Below are 16,165 nucleotides of genomic sequence, written 5' to 3' on the forward strand. Positions count from 1 at the left end.
AGCAATAAGTCCTACTTATCATTTTGTCAGTTTGACAAAATTTAAAAAAAAAACTGTGCTAAAGACTGACTGAAACTCAACAAACATGATTAAAACAGGTTCCTATAAAAATGTACAAATTATAATATTGCTATACAATAATGCCGCCCGTTTACGTGAAAAGTGATTTTTATCTCAACTTTTTAACAGCATCACTAATAATACTGATTAAATTACAGAAGAAAATTCTTTTAAACATTTTTATTTTCCAATATATAAATAAAGTTATGCTGCTGTAAATAAAACATGTTTACTGTAGTTACTGAAGAATGGACAAACGAGAATAAAAACACTATGCCTGTGTTAATAGTTTCTTTTGCCACTTTATCACTGCATGTGTGTATTTTTAATTAATAGTCCTCGCTGTTAGAAAAAAATACAATGTTTAGGGTAGGGCTGGACCCGAATATATATAATATAATATCCGAATATTCGTTCGCTACGGCTCTATCCGGATATTAATTTTGGTATCCGAATATTCGCTGCTCCCCCGCCCGCCGCCGACGGACGTCACCGGGCGGAAAGAATATGCAGCAGCGTTACTGTCTTTCCTCCGCCTGCGGCCCACATCGGCGCATATCGGCTCATCCCGTCGTGTGATCACATAAACATATGTCTACAGTATGTGATCACCCCCTCCTCCCCCCAGACGAAAATATTCGGAGCTCGTCTCTTTCCTGCGCCTTCGGCCCATTTCGGCTCATCCCACTGTGTTCTTCGGCTCATTTAGGCTCCTCCATTCGTGTTTGTAAACACCACCCGAATGGCCGGGTGGCTGCCAACTCTGACGTCACGCTTCACTTCGTTGCATAAACACAAGACAAGATGCTGAAGACCGGTGTTTGGGAATTCTTCAGTTTAACTAAAGACTAAACGAAGGCAAAATGGGGACCCGGGAGATCTGACGAACGGATCCGAATATTCGGGCCGTCCCCCCCCCCCCCCCCCGGTCGGGGGTTACGGGGCAGAACGAATATGTGTCCCATATCCTTTCAACCAATCTGTTACCAACCAAATGTGTTACCTATAGTTCTAGTTTGCCCTGCATTTAGTATTGCTTCCTCATTCTATATACAGTGGGTACGGAAAGTATTCAGACCCCTTGAAATTTTTCACTCGCTGTGTCATTGCAGCCATTTGCCAAAATCAAAAAAGTTCATTTTATTTCTCATTACCTCTCAGCACCCCATCTTGACAGAAAAAAACAGAAATGTAGACATTTCTGCAAATTTATTAAAAAAGAAAAACTGAAATATCACATGGTCATAAGTATTCAGACCCTTTGCAGCGACATTCATACTTAACTCACATGCTGTCCATTTCTTCTGATCCTCCTCCAGATGGTTCTGCTTCTTTATTGGAGTCCAGCTGTGTTTAATTAAAATGATTGGACTTGATTAGGAAAGGCACACATCTGTCTATATGACCTTACAGCTCACAGTGCATGTCTGAGCAAATGAGAATCATGAGGTCAAAGGAACTGCCCAAGAAGCTCAGAGACAGAATTGTGGCAAGGCACAGATCTGTCCAAGGTTACAAAAGAATTTGTGCAGCACTCAAGGTTCCTAAGAGCACAGTGGCCTCCATAATCCTCAAATGGAAGAAGTTTGGGACGACCACAACTCTTCCTAGACCTGGCCGCCCAGCCAAACTGAGCAATGGTGGGAGAAGAGCCTTGGTGAGAGAGGTAAAGAAGAACCCAAAGATCACTGTGGCTGAGCTCCAGAGATGCAGTCGGGAGATAGGAGAAAGTTCCACAAAGTCAACTATCACTGCAGCCCTCCACCAGTTGGGGCTTTATGGCAGAGTGGCCCGACGGAAGCCTCTCCTCAGTGCAAGACACATGAAAGCCCGCATAGAGTTCTAAGCGGTATGTGTGGAGAAAACCAGGTACTGCTCATCACCTGCCCAATACAATCCCTACAGTGAAACATGGTGGTGGGAGCATCATGTTGTGGGGGTGTTTTTCAGCTGCAGGGACAGGACAACTGGTTGCAATTGAAGGGAGGATGAATGCGGCCAAGTACAGAGATATCCTGGAAGAAAACCTCTTCCAGAGTGCTCAGGACCTCAGACTGGGCCGAAGGTTCACCTTTCAACAGGGCAATGACCATAAGCACACAGCTAAAATAACAAAGGAGTGGCTTCAGAACAACTCTGTGACCGTTCTTGACTGGCCCAGCCAGAGGCCTGACCTAAACCCAATTGAGCATCTCTGGAGAGACCTCAAAATGGCTGTCCACCAACATTCACCATCCAACCTGACAGAACTGGAGAGGATCTGCAAGGAAGAACGGCAGAGGATCCCCAAATCCAGGTGTGAAAAACTTGTGTCATTCCCAAGAAGACTCATGGCTGTACTAGCTGAAAAGGGTGCGTCTACTCAATACTGAGCACAGGGTCTGAATACTTATGACCATGTGATATTTCAGTTTTTCTTTTTTAATAAATTTGCAAAAATGTCTACATTTCTGTTTTTTTCTGTCAAGATGGGGTGCTGAGTGTACATTAATGAGAAATAAAATGAACTTTTTTGATTTTGGCAAATGGCTGTAATGACACAGGGAGTGAAAAATTTCAAGGGGTCTGAATACTTTCCGTATCCACTGTATGTACTGTTTTGGCAACAACCCCCTGCTCCCCACCTTGCTGCCTTAAGCTAGCTTATATACTGTAATTTAGTACTTATTGTCAGACTGTGCTTTTGTGTAGAATGTAATGCTCCCCAATGCATGCTGTCATAACAATGAACAATGAGTTCGAACACACTTGTGCCAAGAAATGGAAGCAGTGTCATTCTGAGTTTGCAGTGCTCTAAAAAAAACTTCAGTGTGTTGCTGTAGAATAGAACTCACCTGTATTTTGAAGGCTGAGACCCACTGTCAGAGAAGACAGAAAGAATAAAAATGAAACCCCGACTGGAGAGACATCATACAGAAAACAAAGGATCAGTATCATGCTCTCAATAGGGTGTGAGGTTGTTGAACTATGCTTGCCAGTATTTGTGAATAGTAAAATTACAGACGGCAGGCTTTTTTAGACATGGGACATGGGACATCAATCCATTAAAGTGGCGGTATTCTAGTCATTCAGGCATAGGCCAGTTCTTCGCTATTGTTCCTTACAGCCTCATGTAGAGGTACCCCACACAGTGCCAGAGAGAGCAGCAGTGCACATGTATTTGTCATTCAAATGACTTACAACAAGGGCTGTATAATACATAATAGTGTAATAACAGAACTAAAGAGCAGCTATTCAAACTGTCAAAAAAAATAACAGCCCAGTTTACTTCTGGTGTCTTAAACAGTGAAACTGTAAGGTCAAGCCTGAATCTAAGGACGGCTGAGATCAAACAAAGTTTTAAACTGCAGCTGATAAAAAATGATTCTGTGACATATCATCTGTTTGAGATTTACACAATGTACATAGTGTGACCTGCTGTAAGATTCAGCTCTGTCCTTCCTCCATGCTGGGAAAATATGTAATAAAATTCATTCTTAAAGTTATTGTTACTGCTGTTGCTCCACCCATAAATGCATGGATCCTACCGCTGTCTGATGCTGCAGGTAAGCAATAAATTAAAATAGTCCTCAACAGCTGGAAACTAAATTGCCATTCTGTGTGTTTTCGTTGCAGTAAAGTTTTGTTTCTCATCAACATTTCATTTTGTAGCCTAACAGATTTCAAATTGTACAGCAAAGTGATTAAGAAAGTTCTGCTGGGATTTGGGCACACAAACTGTGTATCAAGCACCCTCAGTGATGTTTGTGGATATGGAAATGTTACTAGGACTGACCAACTAAGATTACCAGTGTGACTTTTACAGAAACGTAACCATGTCTGAATTCAGACATGCAGCTGTAAATTGTTGTCAGATTAACGGACCTGAAAGCACAGCTGAAAAGCTTTTATGAGTAAGGGTGCATGTGAGACCTGTGGAATCCTATTAAAAGACGCATAAATATGAAGCTGACTTACCAATGCCTGGTGACACGACCCTCTCATAATGGTAGGGGTTAACACACACATTGTCATACTTCAGGTCAAAGGCGTACTGGCAGAATTTGACATGCTTGAGTTCATTCTTGTGGAGGTCAGGCCAGCGCCACAGCCGTGCATAAATCACATGAGGAAAGCCTTTCCTCCCCGCCACCTGGATGAAAGTACAGTATCTTATAAAATTCTTATACCTTCTTTCATGCTTTCTGAATCTACCTCAATCACATCTTTATATGCTACTTTATGGTAGCCCTATTACTGTTCTTAGCAAGCAGTATAACTATCCTTGTGCAAACCTGAGAACAATATTTATATATTAGACAGATAGTTTTAATGTTGTGGTTGATCAGGGTAAGAATCCTGCAAAATGGTATTAAGGTCAGCCTTTCTAAGCGAGACGTCTACACAAATAAATCTGATAGCAGAATAATTAGTCTGCCAAGGAGGCGAAGCCTCAGCAGAGTTATGTGACGAATGCCGTTGGTTTGTCTGTCTTTTTGTTAGCAACATGACTCAAAAATTCAGGGAAGGTCAGAAATGACAAAAGGACCAACCCATTAGATTTTGTACAGTGATGCGGCTTATAGTCTGGATCCACAGACTTGTTAAAGAATTCTGCATCATTGCGTGATAGCGGCACGGTGTCATTGCAACTATGACAACAGGTGAACAGCTGCCTGCTGACGATCACATGATTGTAGTCCTACTACAACTCACCGTTGCAGACTTATCCATCGAAAATGATACAAGGAACAATTGATTAAATTGTGGGTGTGTTTCCACACATTTCTCCTCCCCCTAGTTTTTCCCCTACCCTGCAGACAAACACAAATCTGCACCATAAACATGTACAGGACATGCTGGAATAGTGTTGTGTGGATCAGTCCACGCCACTTTGTTTGTTTCCCTTTTACATAGTGAGGGCTGTGTAGAAACACAATGCACACAGAGAATGGATAGCTAGCAGACCATGAGGAGATATTCTGTCAATCTTATAGAAAGTGTCTTGGATTACAATCACATACTCAACCTTTGCTTGCAAATTGAACTAAATCTTAACTGACTATTAACAACAAGAATCCAAATCCAACAGTGAAAATTCCAAATTCCTGAATATAAAATATGACAGCGTAAGAAACTGACATGGAAATGCACTATACCATGCAAAAAATTTACAAAGTAGTGTAAGTAACGTTAAAATAAAAGGTGTATTAGTTTAAATATTGAAAGTGGCGCCACATGTGCAGGTTGAACTGACCTGCAACCGTCCATCCAGCGTCCTCTGAATGGTGACACACTTACTAGGATGAACACCATTGGTGGTGATGGCAGTGATAAGTGAGTCCAGCTCGTCCTTCTTCTCTTTCAGCTTCTTCACTAGACTCTCAATGGCACGCTTGGCAAATCCCTCATTCTCTCCACCTTGCCGGTGGCACATGAGGCTGTGGACAATGCTTAGGCAAGCATCATTGCTGCTTGGTGGGTTCACTGACATGATGCTGCTGTCACAGAACACAAGAAAAAGATTTAACCTACATATTGAACATGGATTACCCACTCTGGCCAAATCACACAACTTAGATATTCTTTTTTATATTTTTATTAATCCCACGAGGGGTAATTCTGATTTTTGCAAAAAAAACCCAATTGGGAGGGTCAGCCATGGTACATGGCTCCTTGAGCAGGAAAGGTTAAGGACTTTGCTCCGGGGCCCTACAGTGGCCGATTCGGGGTTTGAACCTCTGACCTTCGAATCAGTACTCCAGAAACTTAACCATTGCGCCACCACTGCCCCATTCTGGAACAAGGGACAGACTGTAAGCAACAGGCAGTTTTTACCTCCGCCAAAGAATTTGAAATGAAGAGCCACTGTGGCTCACTTGTAAGAATAACAATGAGCCACAATGAGCCACAAATTTCTGTGTCAGTGATAGCGGAAAAAAATGGAGTCGTTTTCCTGCATTCTGGTGCATTTTGAGGTAAAAAAAAAAAAAAAAGCTCAATTAAACAGTTCTATTTTAACTATTTTATTTAATAATAATAATACATTTTATTTGGCAACGCCTTTAAGAACACCCAAGGTCACTTTACAGGGATAAAAAACACAGTACAAACACAGTACAAACACAGTAAAAACACGATACTTTTTGGTCAAAAAGTTCGATATCGATACTTTTGTAATATATTTCAGAGATATGTTGTACTGTTAAAAAAACAATAATTTAGGCAAATAAAACTTTGATGCACTGCTTTCAAATAAATTTTGCAGTCGTACACGTCACAACTGAACAGATTTTGTTTTCAAGTGTAATACATAACAAAAAGTGCAACCAAAGTAAATAAATTCTGATAATTTCACTAAAGTGCAGAAAATGCAAGAAAAATGTAAACAGAAAATGGGACCGTTGCCTAATAACACTAGAAACTAGTGGTGTGCAATACTGCAAGATTTGGTATTGATCCGATTTTTAAGATACCCCCCCCCCGGCGTTTTTGTCTTTGATAATAAAGTATGATACGCATTATACATTCATGGCACCCATCTGGTCCCACCTGGTTGCTTAACGAGAGATATTTACCGATGTTCCCTGAACGCCTCACAGCGCAGACTATGGTACATGCTACGCAGTGGCTGAGTGATCAGACCACTGTGAGAGCAAAATTTACTTAAATTTACTTATTTAAAAGAGTCAGATAAAGTGTCCTCATTTCAGATTAGTCCAATATGTAAGCGATTGATTTTGTCCATATGTTGTTTTCTGTGAGCAGAGAAAACAGCACACGTAAGTGCGCTACGTCTTTTAAAAGGGGAGTGCATTTTTGCATTTTAAAGGCCGCGGTCAGTTGTTCTCTTATAGTGGTTAGAAGCTAAAAATCATGATTGTGATGAATGATTTTTTTTTTTACAGCATTAGTCTTTGTAATTGTCTCTGGTTTAGTATCTTCCTGCCTGCAGTCTGATCCGTCACGGCCGCTGCAGGTGATCTGTATGAATAAGTTGCAGGATGTGGCCGTGAGCGCCACCGCGTTCCCCCCTCTACTGTCGCCCCTCCGGGAGCCTGTCTCCCCCCTCTCTCTCCGGTTGTGAGTTTCTGGCCAGTGTTGGTATTATAGTAACTTGGTATTCATTCTGTGAATAAAACCTGTTTAATTTCGACCTGCATGCCGCCTGCTCTGCGTAGCTCTCACTCTGGGTTCAGTTCCACCGTACCGTAACATGATCATCAGCTGTGGCTCAGTCTGTCTCCTTCTCTGCCTCCTCTTTCCTCAGTGTTGGTTGAGGAACGTACAACAGCTAAACAGCTCATTCTACACATTAGACAGGAACAGACTGACAGAGCCACGAAAGAAATTAAAGTTATACTTTCCACCACTATGATTTATGATGTAGCTGAGCCTGCTTGCTTGTTTGTCTGGCGCTGCCGAGTCATGTGACAGTCAACATCCAATCACAAGAGGAGGATTAGCAGCTGCTCCTCAGGTGGAAGACGTCTAACAGGCAGATCGCCTGTTCATTGAAGCCGCATCAGTTCAAACATACTCGACGAAAACTGAAACTAAAGTATGATATCGGAGCACTGGTATCATTGGATATCAATACCCACGCTGGGATCGATATTATCAATATTTTGGATCGATCTGCCCATCTCTACTTTTTACAAGAAAAATGATGCGCCACTGTGGCTCACACGGTGAATGACTGCGCCATCCAGCAAAACGATGCGCCAATGGCGCTTTGGCGATCGGCTAGCGCAAGCCTAGTGGCGTTTGTGTGTCTTTAACTCAAAAACGTCTGGGCAGATTCACATGAAATTTTGAGGGGATGTAGACTATGGTAAGAGGAAGAGCTGATTTAATTTTGGTGGCAATCCGGAAAGGATCCTGGATTCTGGATCACTTTGAATCTTTTAGTATGTTTTAGTATGTGGTCCAAAATATGACTAAAACATCATAGTTAGTATGTCGTCCAACAAATTGGAGCAAGGTGTCCAGATAGCTCAACTGGTTAAGAAGGTGATTCGTAAAGAGAACTGTGTCAGAGATGCAGGTTCGATTCCACCTCATGATCCTTTACTGCCGCCGAGAAGCCGAGAGAGCGGAACGCGCCGCGCGCTCACGTCCCGGCCCCCCACGACTTCCGCGTTCAAGCCGCACGTCAGGATGGCTGAGTGCGGCCCTGGGGAAGAAGAGGAGCGAGAGACCGAGCCGCCTACGTCGCCACCGCTCTCCAAACAGCTGCTACCGGTGCCTGGTCACTTCGCACGAGACTGCCCGGCGCCCGGATCGAGAAGCCGAGCTCCGGGAAACGAGAGAAGAGTGGCGCTGTGAGGGAACCACCACTCCAGAACCCCCTCCCTCACCCAGGACAATGCATACTGGTAGGACAGTGGGGGGTGCAGTCAGGGGGAGGAGTTAAATCCGCTTATTTCGTCATAAGCGGACCCAGATCAAAATCGGACGTTTGAGCAGGCATTTTCACAAAATGTGGTGTAGCAAGGCAGGGAGGAAACAGACAGTTTTCAAATTCGAACCTCATAATGAGGCTACTGCAACACACACTACTATAAGAACACTTTCACAAAGTGAGGTTTGCATAATATGTCCCCTTTAAACATTGTTGCAAACCCAGCACACTGCTCACAGCACTATCCCAAAACCAGCAGTTTCCCCCAGCAGGACAATGCCATCTGCCACAAAAACTGCTCAATAAAGTCACTGACCAGGCCTGCAAACTCCCCATATCTTAATCTGATCAAGCTAGCCTAGCCGCACTAGACAACCCACGGCAACAAATTTAATTCTCTGCCAGGGTCAGTCTAGTTACCCTCGGTAAGACTCGAGGTTGGATGCTCCTAAAACTGGCCGACGAATCACCATGAAGTGTAGAGTCAGAAGGCGGGCGTAACTAAGTGACGACAGAGGCGTGACGATTCTGACAGAAACAACCGGAAACAACCATAGAAACAAGGATATACAAGAAGATGGCTGCGCACAATAAACAGGTATCTTTTGACTCAGCTTTGGCCATAGCCCTTAAAGATTTGAAGCTAAAATTCAACTTGAAAGATAAACAAAGAATAAGATAAGAAAGAAAAATAAGGCTTCACCGAACTCCTGCATCCTCTGATTTTCGGCGCTCTAGGAACTACGTTGTGCTGATTGGTTGTATACCTACCCAATTGCTGCAGAGTGATTTGAAAGACAACCTTTTAGCCCACCTCCCTCCCTGTGGAGAGTTCCTAGACCCTTGCGTCTTCAGACCTGGTTCTAGTGCGGCTAGGGTATGATCAAGTATCAATAGGATGCACCAGAACAAGTCTGATCCATGGAGTTCACATCCCGCAACCTGGTGGACCGAAAGAATAAGCTGCAGGTGTCCTTGTGCCAGACACCGCAGGACACACCCTAAAAATTCCCTAATGGGAGGGAGCTGTTTTGGCAGTATGAGGGGAACCCACACATTGTTAAGCAGGTAGCTTTAATTTGTGGCTGACTGGTGTATAGTGGTGGAGGAAGAAACGGCCCGTTACGCTGTCATAACGTCCCGTTACGATGTCTAACGGGCCGTTACGCTGTCAGTTTAAAAGATTACACTGTGATTAGGGCCGCTACGCCAGCGCATTTCAAAGATTACGCTGTTATGAGAGTGTGTGGCTCCGTCATGAAAGAGGGAGAGAGAGCAGCGTGTGTGTGTGTGAGAGAGAGAGGGGGAGAGCAAGATGTCCAAGCGACCTTGAATGCAGCGCGAGCGAGAGAGACGGCAGTTCGGTAGAGGAGGAGAGAAGGTGTGTAGTTGCTGGGTTGGCGGCACTGTGCGGTTCAGCCACTACTGATAGACAATAAAGGCTGCAGTGTTCTTCGATACAGCTGGGCTTCTGTGTCTTTGCCTCTACGGCTGCTGATAAAGTGAAGGGGGTTAACCCCAGGCTTCCTGACCATGGTCGGTGCCGAACAGGAAGGGTTAACACTGTGATTAGGGCCGCTGCGCTGTTATTTTGACAGATAACGCCATGTGCGTTTGTTTTTATCGACTGGGTGCCTATCTAGGTTAATTTATGTCTCCCCACCTCAGCCATACTTTCCTGTCGATTGACCCGTTTCCGTCCATTTTGCGTGCGCGCATGCGCATTCCTGTCTATTGCGCGTGCGGGAGGACCTGCCGTTACGCTGAAAAAAAATCCTGGTGAGAACCCTGCTTAGTATCGATATTCAACATTGTTTTTTAAATTGAAACATAGAACACACACACACACGGCCCATGCCGTGCTGTGACACGCCCCATCCCATCTCGTAATGTGAACACGAGGAGCGGACACCGCGCGTGGCAGCAGCATAGACTGTGCATTGGTGTTTCTCAGATAGTGAGGCATGACACGAGTGACTCGGAGAAAAAGGTCCATCTACGTGGAATTAAGTAGCTGAACTATTGTTTTAACGTCTGTTCTTCACAGCGCACAAACTGCGGTACGGGCTCCCGAAAATGTGAGAATGCATGTGCAATTGGAACACCGGCGTACTTGATCACATCCCCACCTCGGCTCATCTACTCCGATTATTTTTCTAGGGGTGTCAAACATACAGCCCACGGGCCAAAAACGCCCACCAGATGATCCATTTCGGCCCAACTTTGCAAAGGGTAAAAAATGACAGAGAATTACAGAGAAGGCATTCAATTTGTAAAACTGCAAATTTTAAATAACTTCTAAAACTCGACAAGTTGTTTTCAACATAAAGTAAAATACTAGATTGTTCAGCTCCACATAGCTGTGACTGAATGTTTTGTGTCTTTGTAGACACTCAGTGATCTGTCAGTTGTAAAGTGTAAATGGTAAACTGAGGATTAATACTGTTGAAATTGAGGTTTTTCTTAAGAAATTTCAATGTGTTTACAATGTTTAGTGAAAAGATAAGTGTGAACATTTTCAGAATGCATTTTTTAAAACTAAACGGGGAAAAAATTGGAGTTGCGGTGATTTATTGGTTATTATGCTGTGTTTTTACTGCCGGGGCCCACTTGAGATCAAATTGGGAAATTGGGCTTTCTGTGGCTCTTGAACTAAAATGAGTTTGACACCCCTGATCTTTACTTTGAAAAACAACAAAATGGAATCAGATAAAATACCACAGCAACCAATATTATTTGGTGAATTGGCGCAGCATATGATCAGTATACTACAACTGAATATTTAGTTTGTGTAGGTTTATTATTAGCCTACATTAGGTAGAGGCATTACTTGCTGTGACTTATTTGCTAAATAAAAGAAAAAGTAGTTTTCAAGCTGTCACGCTCCGCCTGCTCCAGTGATCTGGCTCATCAAGCGAACTACGAGCGGCTGTGTGGATGCACAGCTGACGCGAGTCTAATCAGCACAGCCGGTGCAAATCAACCTGCACTGCATAAAGCCCAGCCGTCTCGAATCCTCAGTGCTGGATTATTGTACTGCACTGTGCTCACCACCACATGCAGACCGCACGCCGTTATGATCACAGCCGCATTCTGGACTCTCGTAATTATCTCACCGGCTTGGAAATTCCCCCACTCCGCTCCGCACCCATCCTCTGTCTGCTCCCTGTTTGCCTACTCCAGCCCTCGCCACTTTCACCTCTGGCTCCCTCAATTCAGCTCCCCTCCTCATCTCCCGTTCCCTGGACTTGTGTGAGTTACCTGTTTAGTTTTAGTTTAATCTCTACCACGGCCATGCACCGCCGCTTTTAGTTTCAGTTTGAAGCCCCGTTTTTGTTCATTCCCCGTGCCTTCTGTTTGCTTATCTTTCACATATTAAACCCCTTTATTATCCACCTACCTGTCTGTCTGCCTGCTTCATGGGTTCTCTGCTCTAGTCCTGCCTGATTGTGTGACACTAATCTAATGTTCTACACGCTGCACAAAGTGCCCTTTTTTTCCACTGAGCACCTGCCCCCCAAAACGTCTGTGCACACCACTGTTAACAGATCACTTTCAACACAGCAGTATCTGAATTTCATACAGTCCAAGAAGTAAAAAGGGCATGTTGATTTGAATACAAATGTGGTTTTGGTAATTACTTTATTAATTAGAGAGGTCGTGTTCTATATAGTTTTGGGAATGTCTAAAAAGGGTTTTGTTAAACAGTCAGTCTTTGACTGACACAGGGGCCAACAAGACCAATGTCAGTTATATGATAATTCTGTAGGTACAATATACTAGTAGTTGTCACAGAAACCTTTCACACTTTCAAACCACAGCTGTAAACTGCCAACATTTTTCAACACTGGAGCAGGAATGTGGAGAAAGGACAACTTAACTATTGTACACTGATTCAGATCAGTGCTTCCCGTCTTGCTGTAAAGGACATATTTGTCATCTTGCTATTAGTCTTTGAAAGTATTCCAGTCAATTAGAGTCCAAAAAATGTATTGCTGTCACACAAGCTCATTCTCTTGCTTACCTAGTATTAAGTTGATCAGCCAATGAGTGACCAGAAAGTTCACTGACATCATGATGGCCAAGCTCTGAATCGTTCCCTGTAGGTACAGCAAAAAGACTAGGAATTAGTGGATGCTAGAAAAGTGCACAAATCCAGCGGTTTAAAAACATCAGAAGAGGTAGTCAATGTATTTAGATCCAAACAGCCGAAGTTGTAACACTGCATTAAAACTCCACTAGATGTAAAAGTCTTTTACACTGAGTATCGCAAATATGGACAATTCCCCCTTTCCCCACACAAGACCCTGCAAAGGAATGGATGAATGGAAATTAGCGTGGTCAGCTACATGTAGTTAAAGCACACGTTCTGCTGAATGGCAACTTTAAAGTTTTTACGTCATTAGTATTTTTGATGTATATACATTTCAACAATATATTAAAATAAACTTTGGGTTTACTTTAGTCTAGCGTATTCCACTCAAGTAAGACTACTGTGGCTCTTTGACCTCTGCTCACCACCTCAATTGTAAAGATTTGATGAAACAAGTACTTGCACAAATAACACTATTACGGTACAGACAGGAATCAAAATTTTCCAGAAAAAGCTTGTCTAGTAAGTAAACACAGGAAATAGCTGGTTATATGGTTAACTGCACTGAGATCTAAATCTGTGGACGTTGGAAATGTGCCAGACTTTTCTTTAAATGTTGTAGCTACTCGAGGTGAAGATGCCAGTCCCTCCAAGAATTCGCAATGTTGCGATCACACGAATTCAACCAATCTCTGCGACTTCTGCGCGACCTTGCAATTTTGTCCAATCACCACAACTTTTCCGCAATTTTGGCTTGCCTCCCATGAGTTTCACCAATCATAGCAGTCCCCAGCGCAAACGTAATGCACGTACATCATCGAATTCACTTCCTTGTTTTCTGTTTGAAGATGCAGACATGTCCATACTAATGTCTCTCAGGTAACAACAAAAATTACTGCTGAAGACCGTGCAGAACAATTAGTTCCTTAATGTTCTTCACCAAAGTGGAAGTAAACTGTTTTACACCTGTGCAATATTATGGTGGAATACAAAAAATAAATAAATAAATAAAGAATTGATTGATAAACACTTTTATTACGACGAAAATTATTAGGAGAAGTGCTAAAACATGTGATCTTACATGTGTCTTACATGTGATCAACATGTGGTTTTCCCACACGGCAAAGCACGCATCTGAAAATCGCACAGATGGTGGACAGTCACGTCACAGTGTTTTCAGCTTGACGTCTGGCAGATGAGTCTGATAAACACAGCAGCTCAGCCGCAAACTTTCTGCTTTTTTTCAAATGAGCTCCAGGTAAACACATGGGATCGCATCTGGAAACGCACCGCAACCGGACCAGCAGGCCACATGTGGTGTGTCGCATCAAGTGGACACGCACCTTAAGTCACTACATTATCCTACGATTGTTCCGTTTTAAAGTGAGGAAACATAACGTTAGTCTCTCTGGTGGCTCGCCTGATGCTAGCGATTGCTTGTTAGCTGTGTCCGAAATCGCATACTAACGTACTACTCATACTAAATGTGACGTCAAAATAAGTATGTAGTGCGTTCACATTGGATAGTATGAAAAGACTGAGTACGCGAGAAATACCCGGATGTATACTATATCCGGAAAAATTTTAAATATGCGCGGTGACCACACTAGTCATACTCAACCGCCCCATAATGCTTTCCGAGCTATCCACCGAAATGCAAACCTCCGCGGGATATGTGGCCGGACTGCGGCGATTTTCATTTTATTTTATGTGGTTAAGTAGTCATCCTAATCACCCCACAGATTTGAGAAATAGGCGTTTTCTGACCAACGTTTTAAATTGGTTGATGCTACAGGTACGGACCCGTACCCGTAGCATCTGTACTAGAGGTACGGACCCGTTAAGGTCACTGAAGAGCTGGCGCCGGTTAACTACTATTTGCTGCACATTACAGGCAGTTTATATGAATGACTTTGACGGCGAACATTGTATAATTTAACCAAAAATACACCGTCTCCTCTCACACTTTAGACATTGCAGTTTTTACGCTTTTAGACGCCATGTCTAAATTGTTTGAAGTCCAGTTCCTATTAATTAGTTTACTGCGTTCAGTGGTGGAAGCGGCTGACGAACTCCATTGCAAATGTTCCCATTTAATTTCGGACGCTAATTTACAAGATAAAGTTAAGGATGTCGAATATGAAACAAACACTCGTGAATGGTGAGGAGCAGCTCTTTAATTTGGCATGAATTTAAAAAAACCACAAACTCGATTTACTGTGATATTGTGAGATTTGTTTGTGGTGATGTAAATTAGCCATTCAACAGAGTCCGCTAACATTAAAGTGACTGACGTGCAGTGTCTGTGTTGACAGACGTAGAAAATACGTCAGGGTTTTGTTTAGGTTGTTAAAATGTAATAGTCTGTCGCTACTTTTGAAGGTAAAAAAATACTTGTAGTTTGCTGGCTGTTAGTTCCGCCATTTGTTTTGTTTGCTGTTTGTGCTTTATTAGAACAGGGTCACGTGAATAAAAAGTTTTGCTATTTTTAATAGTAGTGCCGATTTCAACCCCCAAATCGCTGTCCGTGAAAAAGTCAGATAATGATATTTATAAGACATTATGCATGATAGAAAAGAGAACAGCAGATGACTGACATGACAGGCTCGGCACGCAGATTCACCTCGAATCACGGAAGCGCCTTCATCACTCGGATTACCAAGCCGGCTCATTAATATTTATATACGTCGGATTACCAGCCAATCACAAAGCGCGTTCATCAGCCGACTCATTAATATTCATGTCCGTCTCATTAATATTTATGGGAAGGTAAAGTGCCGTATCCGTAGGCCACAGGCTACGGGTACGGGTCCGTATCTGTAGACACTACGTTTTAAATTTGTCAGACGCCTCACAGCGTGCTACTGAATGCTAGCAGCTAGTTGCAGCAGCTCGCTTTGCATACAGAACAAGTAGCAGCTACCTCGAGTAGCCTGCAGCTACAACTGAAACGATTCGCATAATCTGGCTAATAACTGCATGAGGAGTGCCGGCTTGAAATTGCCACATTAATTATGCGACTGTTTGTTAGCGTAAAATCGACCTGAAGCCGGCATTCAGCCGAGATATTTGATAGCCGTGCTTCCGGTTTTTGTCGTCGGAGGTTTGAAATGCATTATGGGAAACGGAGTAGTATACTACAGTGTGAACGGTCGGCATTCTAATCATACTTATAGTACGTAGTATACAGTATATACTCATTGAGAATGTAGTATGTAGTACGTTAGTATGCGATTTCGGACACAGCGCTGTCAGCCTATGGGGAGCAACGTCGCCACATGGCGGCCATCTTGGGACAGGGCTGCTCGATCACTCATAACATTAAAGTCAATGGAGCATGGATTTTAAAATCACTGTAGATTGCTCAATTTTCAACCGATTTTACAACAGCTTGGTTTGTTATAAACGTCAGAGATGTACTTGTTTTACTGCTTACATAAGAATAATTAAAACCATTGAATTCATATAATAATGAACACAGATGTCATCTTTTTTCAGCATAAATGGATGTAAATGTAATTTTATTATTTAGCATTGCACTTTTTTATTACTATCAGCTTTCTAATACACAGATAAAAACAAAGCTCAACCAAAATCAATGCACAACAAAAAGAGATGTTGTCTTTTCT

The 16,165-nt window shown here is 42.8% G+C and overlaps 1 protein-coding gene across 10 annotated transcripts in view; it reads right to left on the minus strand.

Moving 5' to 3' along the window:
• The window catches only part of smad10a (SMAD family member 10a), a 73,259-nt gene that overhangs the window by 52,502 nt on the left and 4,592 nt on the right, over nt 1–16,165 (minus strand). For 4 of the 10 annotated variants that reach the window (XM_022219332.2, XM_051945763.1, XM_051945761.1 and 1 more), the window contains exons 2-5: nt 12,468–12,543; nt 5,297–5,540; nt 4,018–4,192; nt 2,895–2,918 (exon numbers count right to left, since the gene is read on the minus strand). In XM_022219332.2, coding sequence (XP_022075024.1) covers nt 2,895–2,918; nt 4,018–4,192; nt 5,297–5,540; nt 12,468–12,543 — 519 coding nt within the window. Of the gene's footprint in view, nt 1–2,894; nt 2,958–4,017; nt 4,193–5,296; nt 5,541–12,467; nt 12,544–16,165 lie in introns of those variants that run through there. The other 6 variants (XM_051945764.1, XM_051945760.1, XM_051945758.1 and 3 more) reach the window with 4 other exon arrangements.

Source organism: Acanthochromis polyacanthus, chromosome 3, assembly GCF_021347895.1.
Source record: "Acanthochromis polyacanthus isolate Apoly-LR-REF ecotype Palm Island chromosome 3, KAUST_Apoly_ChrSc, whole genome shotgun sequence".
Classification (NCBI taxonomy): domain Eukaryota; kingdom Metazoa; phylum Chordata; class Actinopteri; family Pomacentridae; genus Acanthochromis; species Acanthochromis polyacanthus.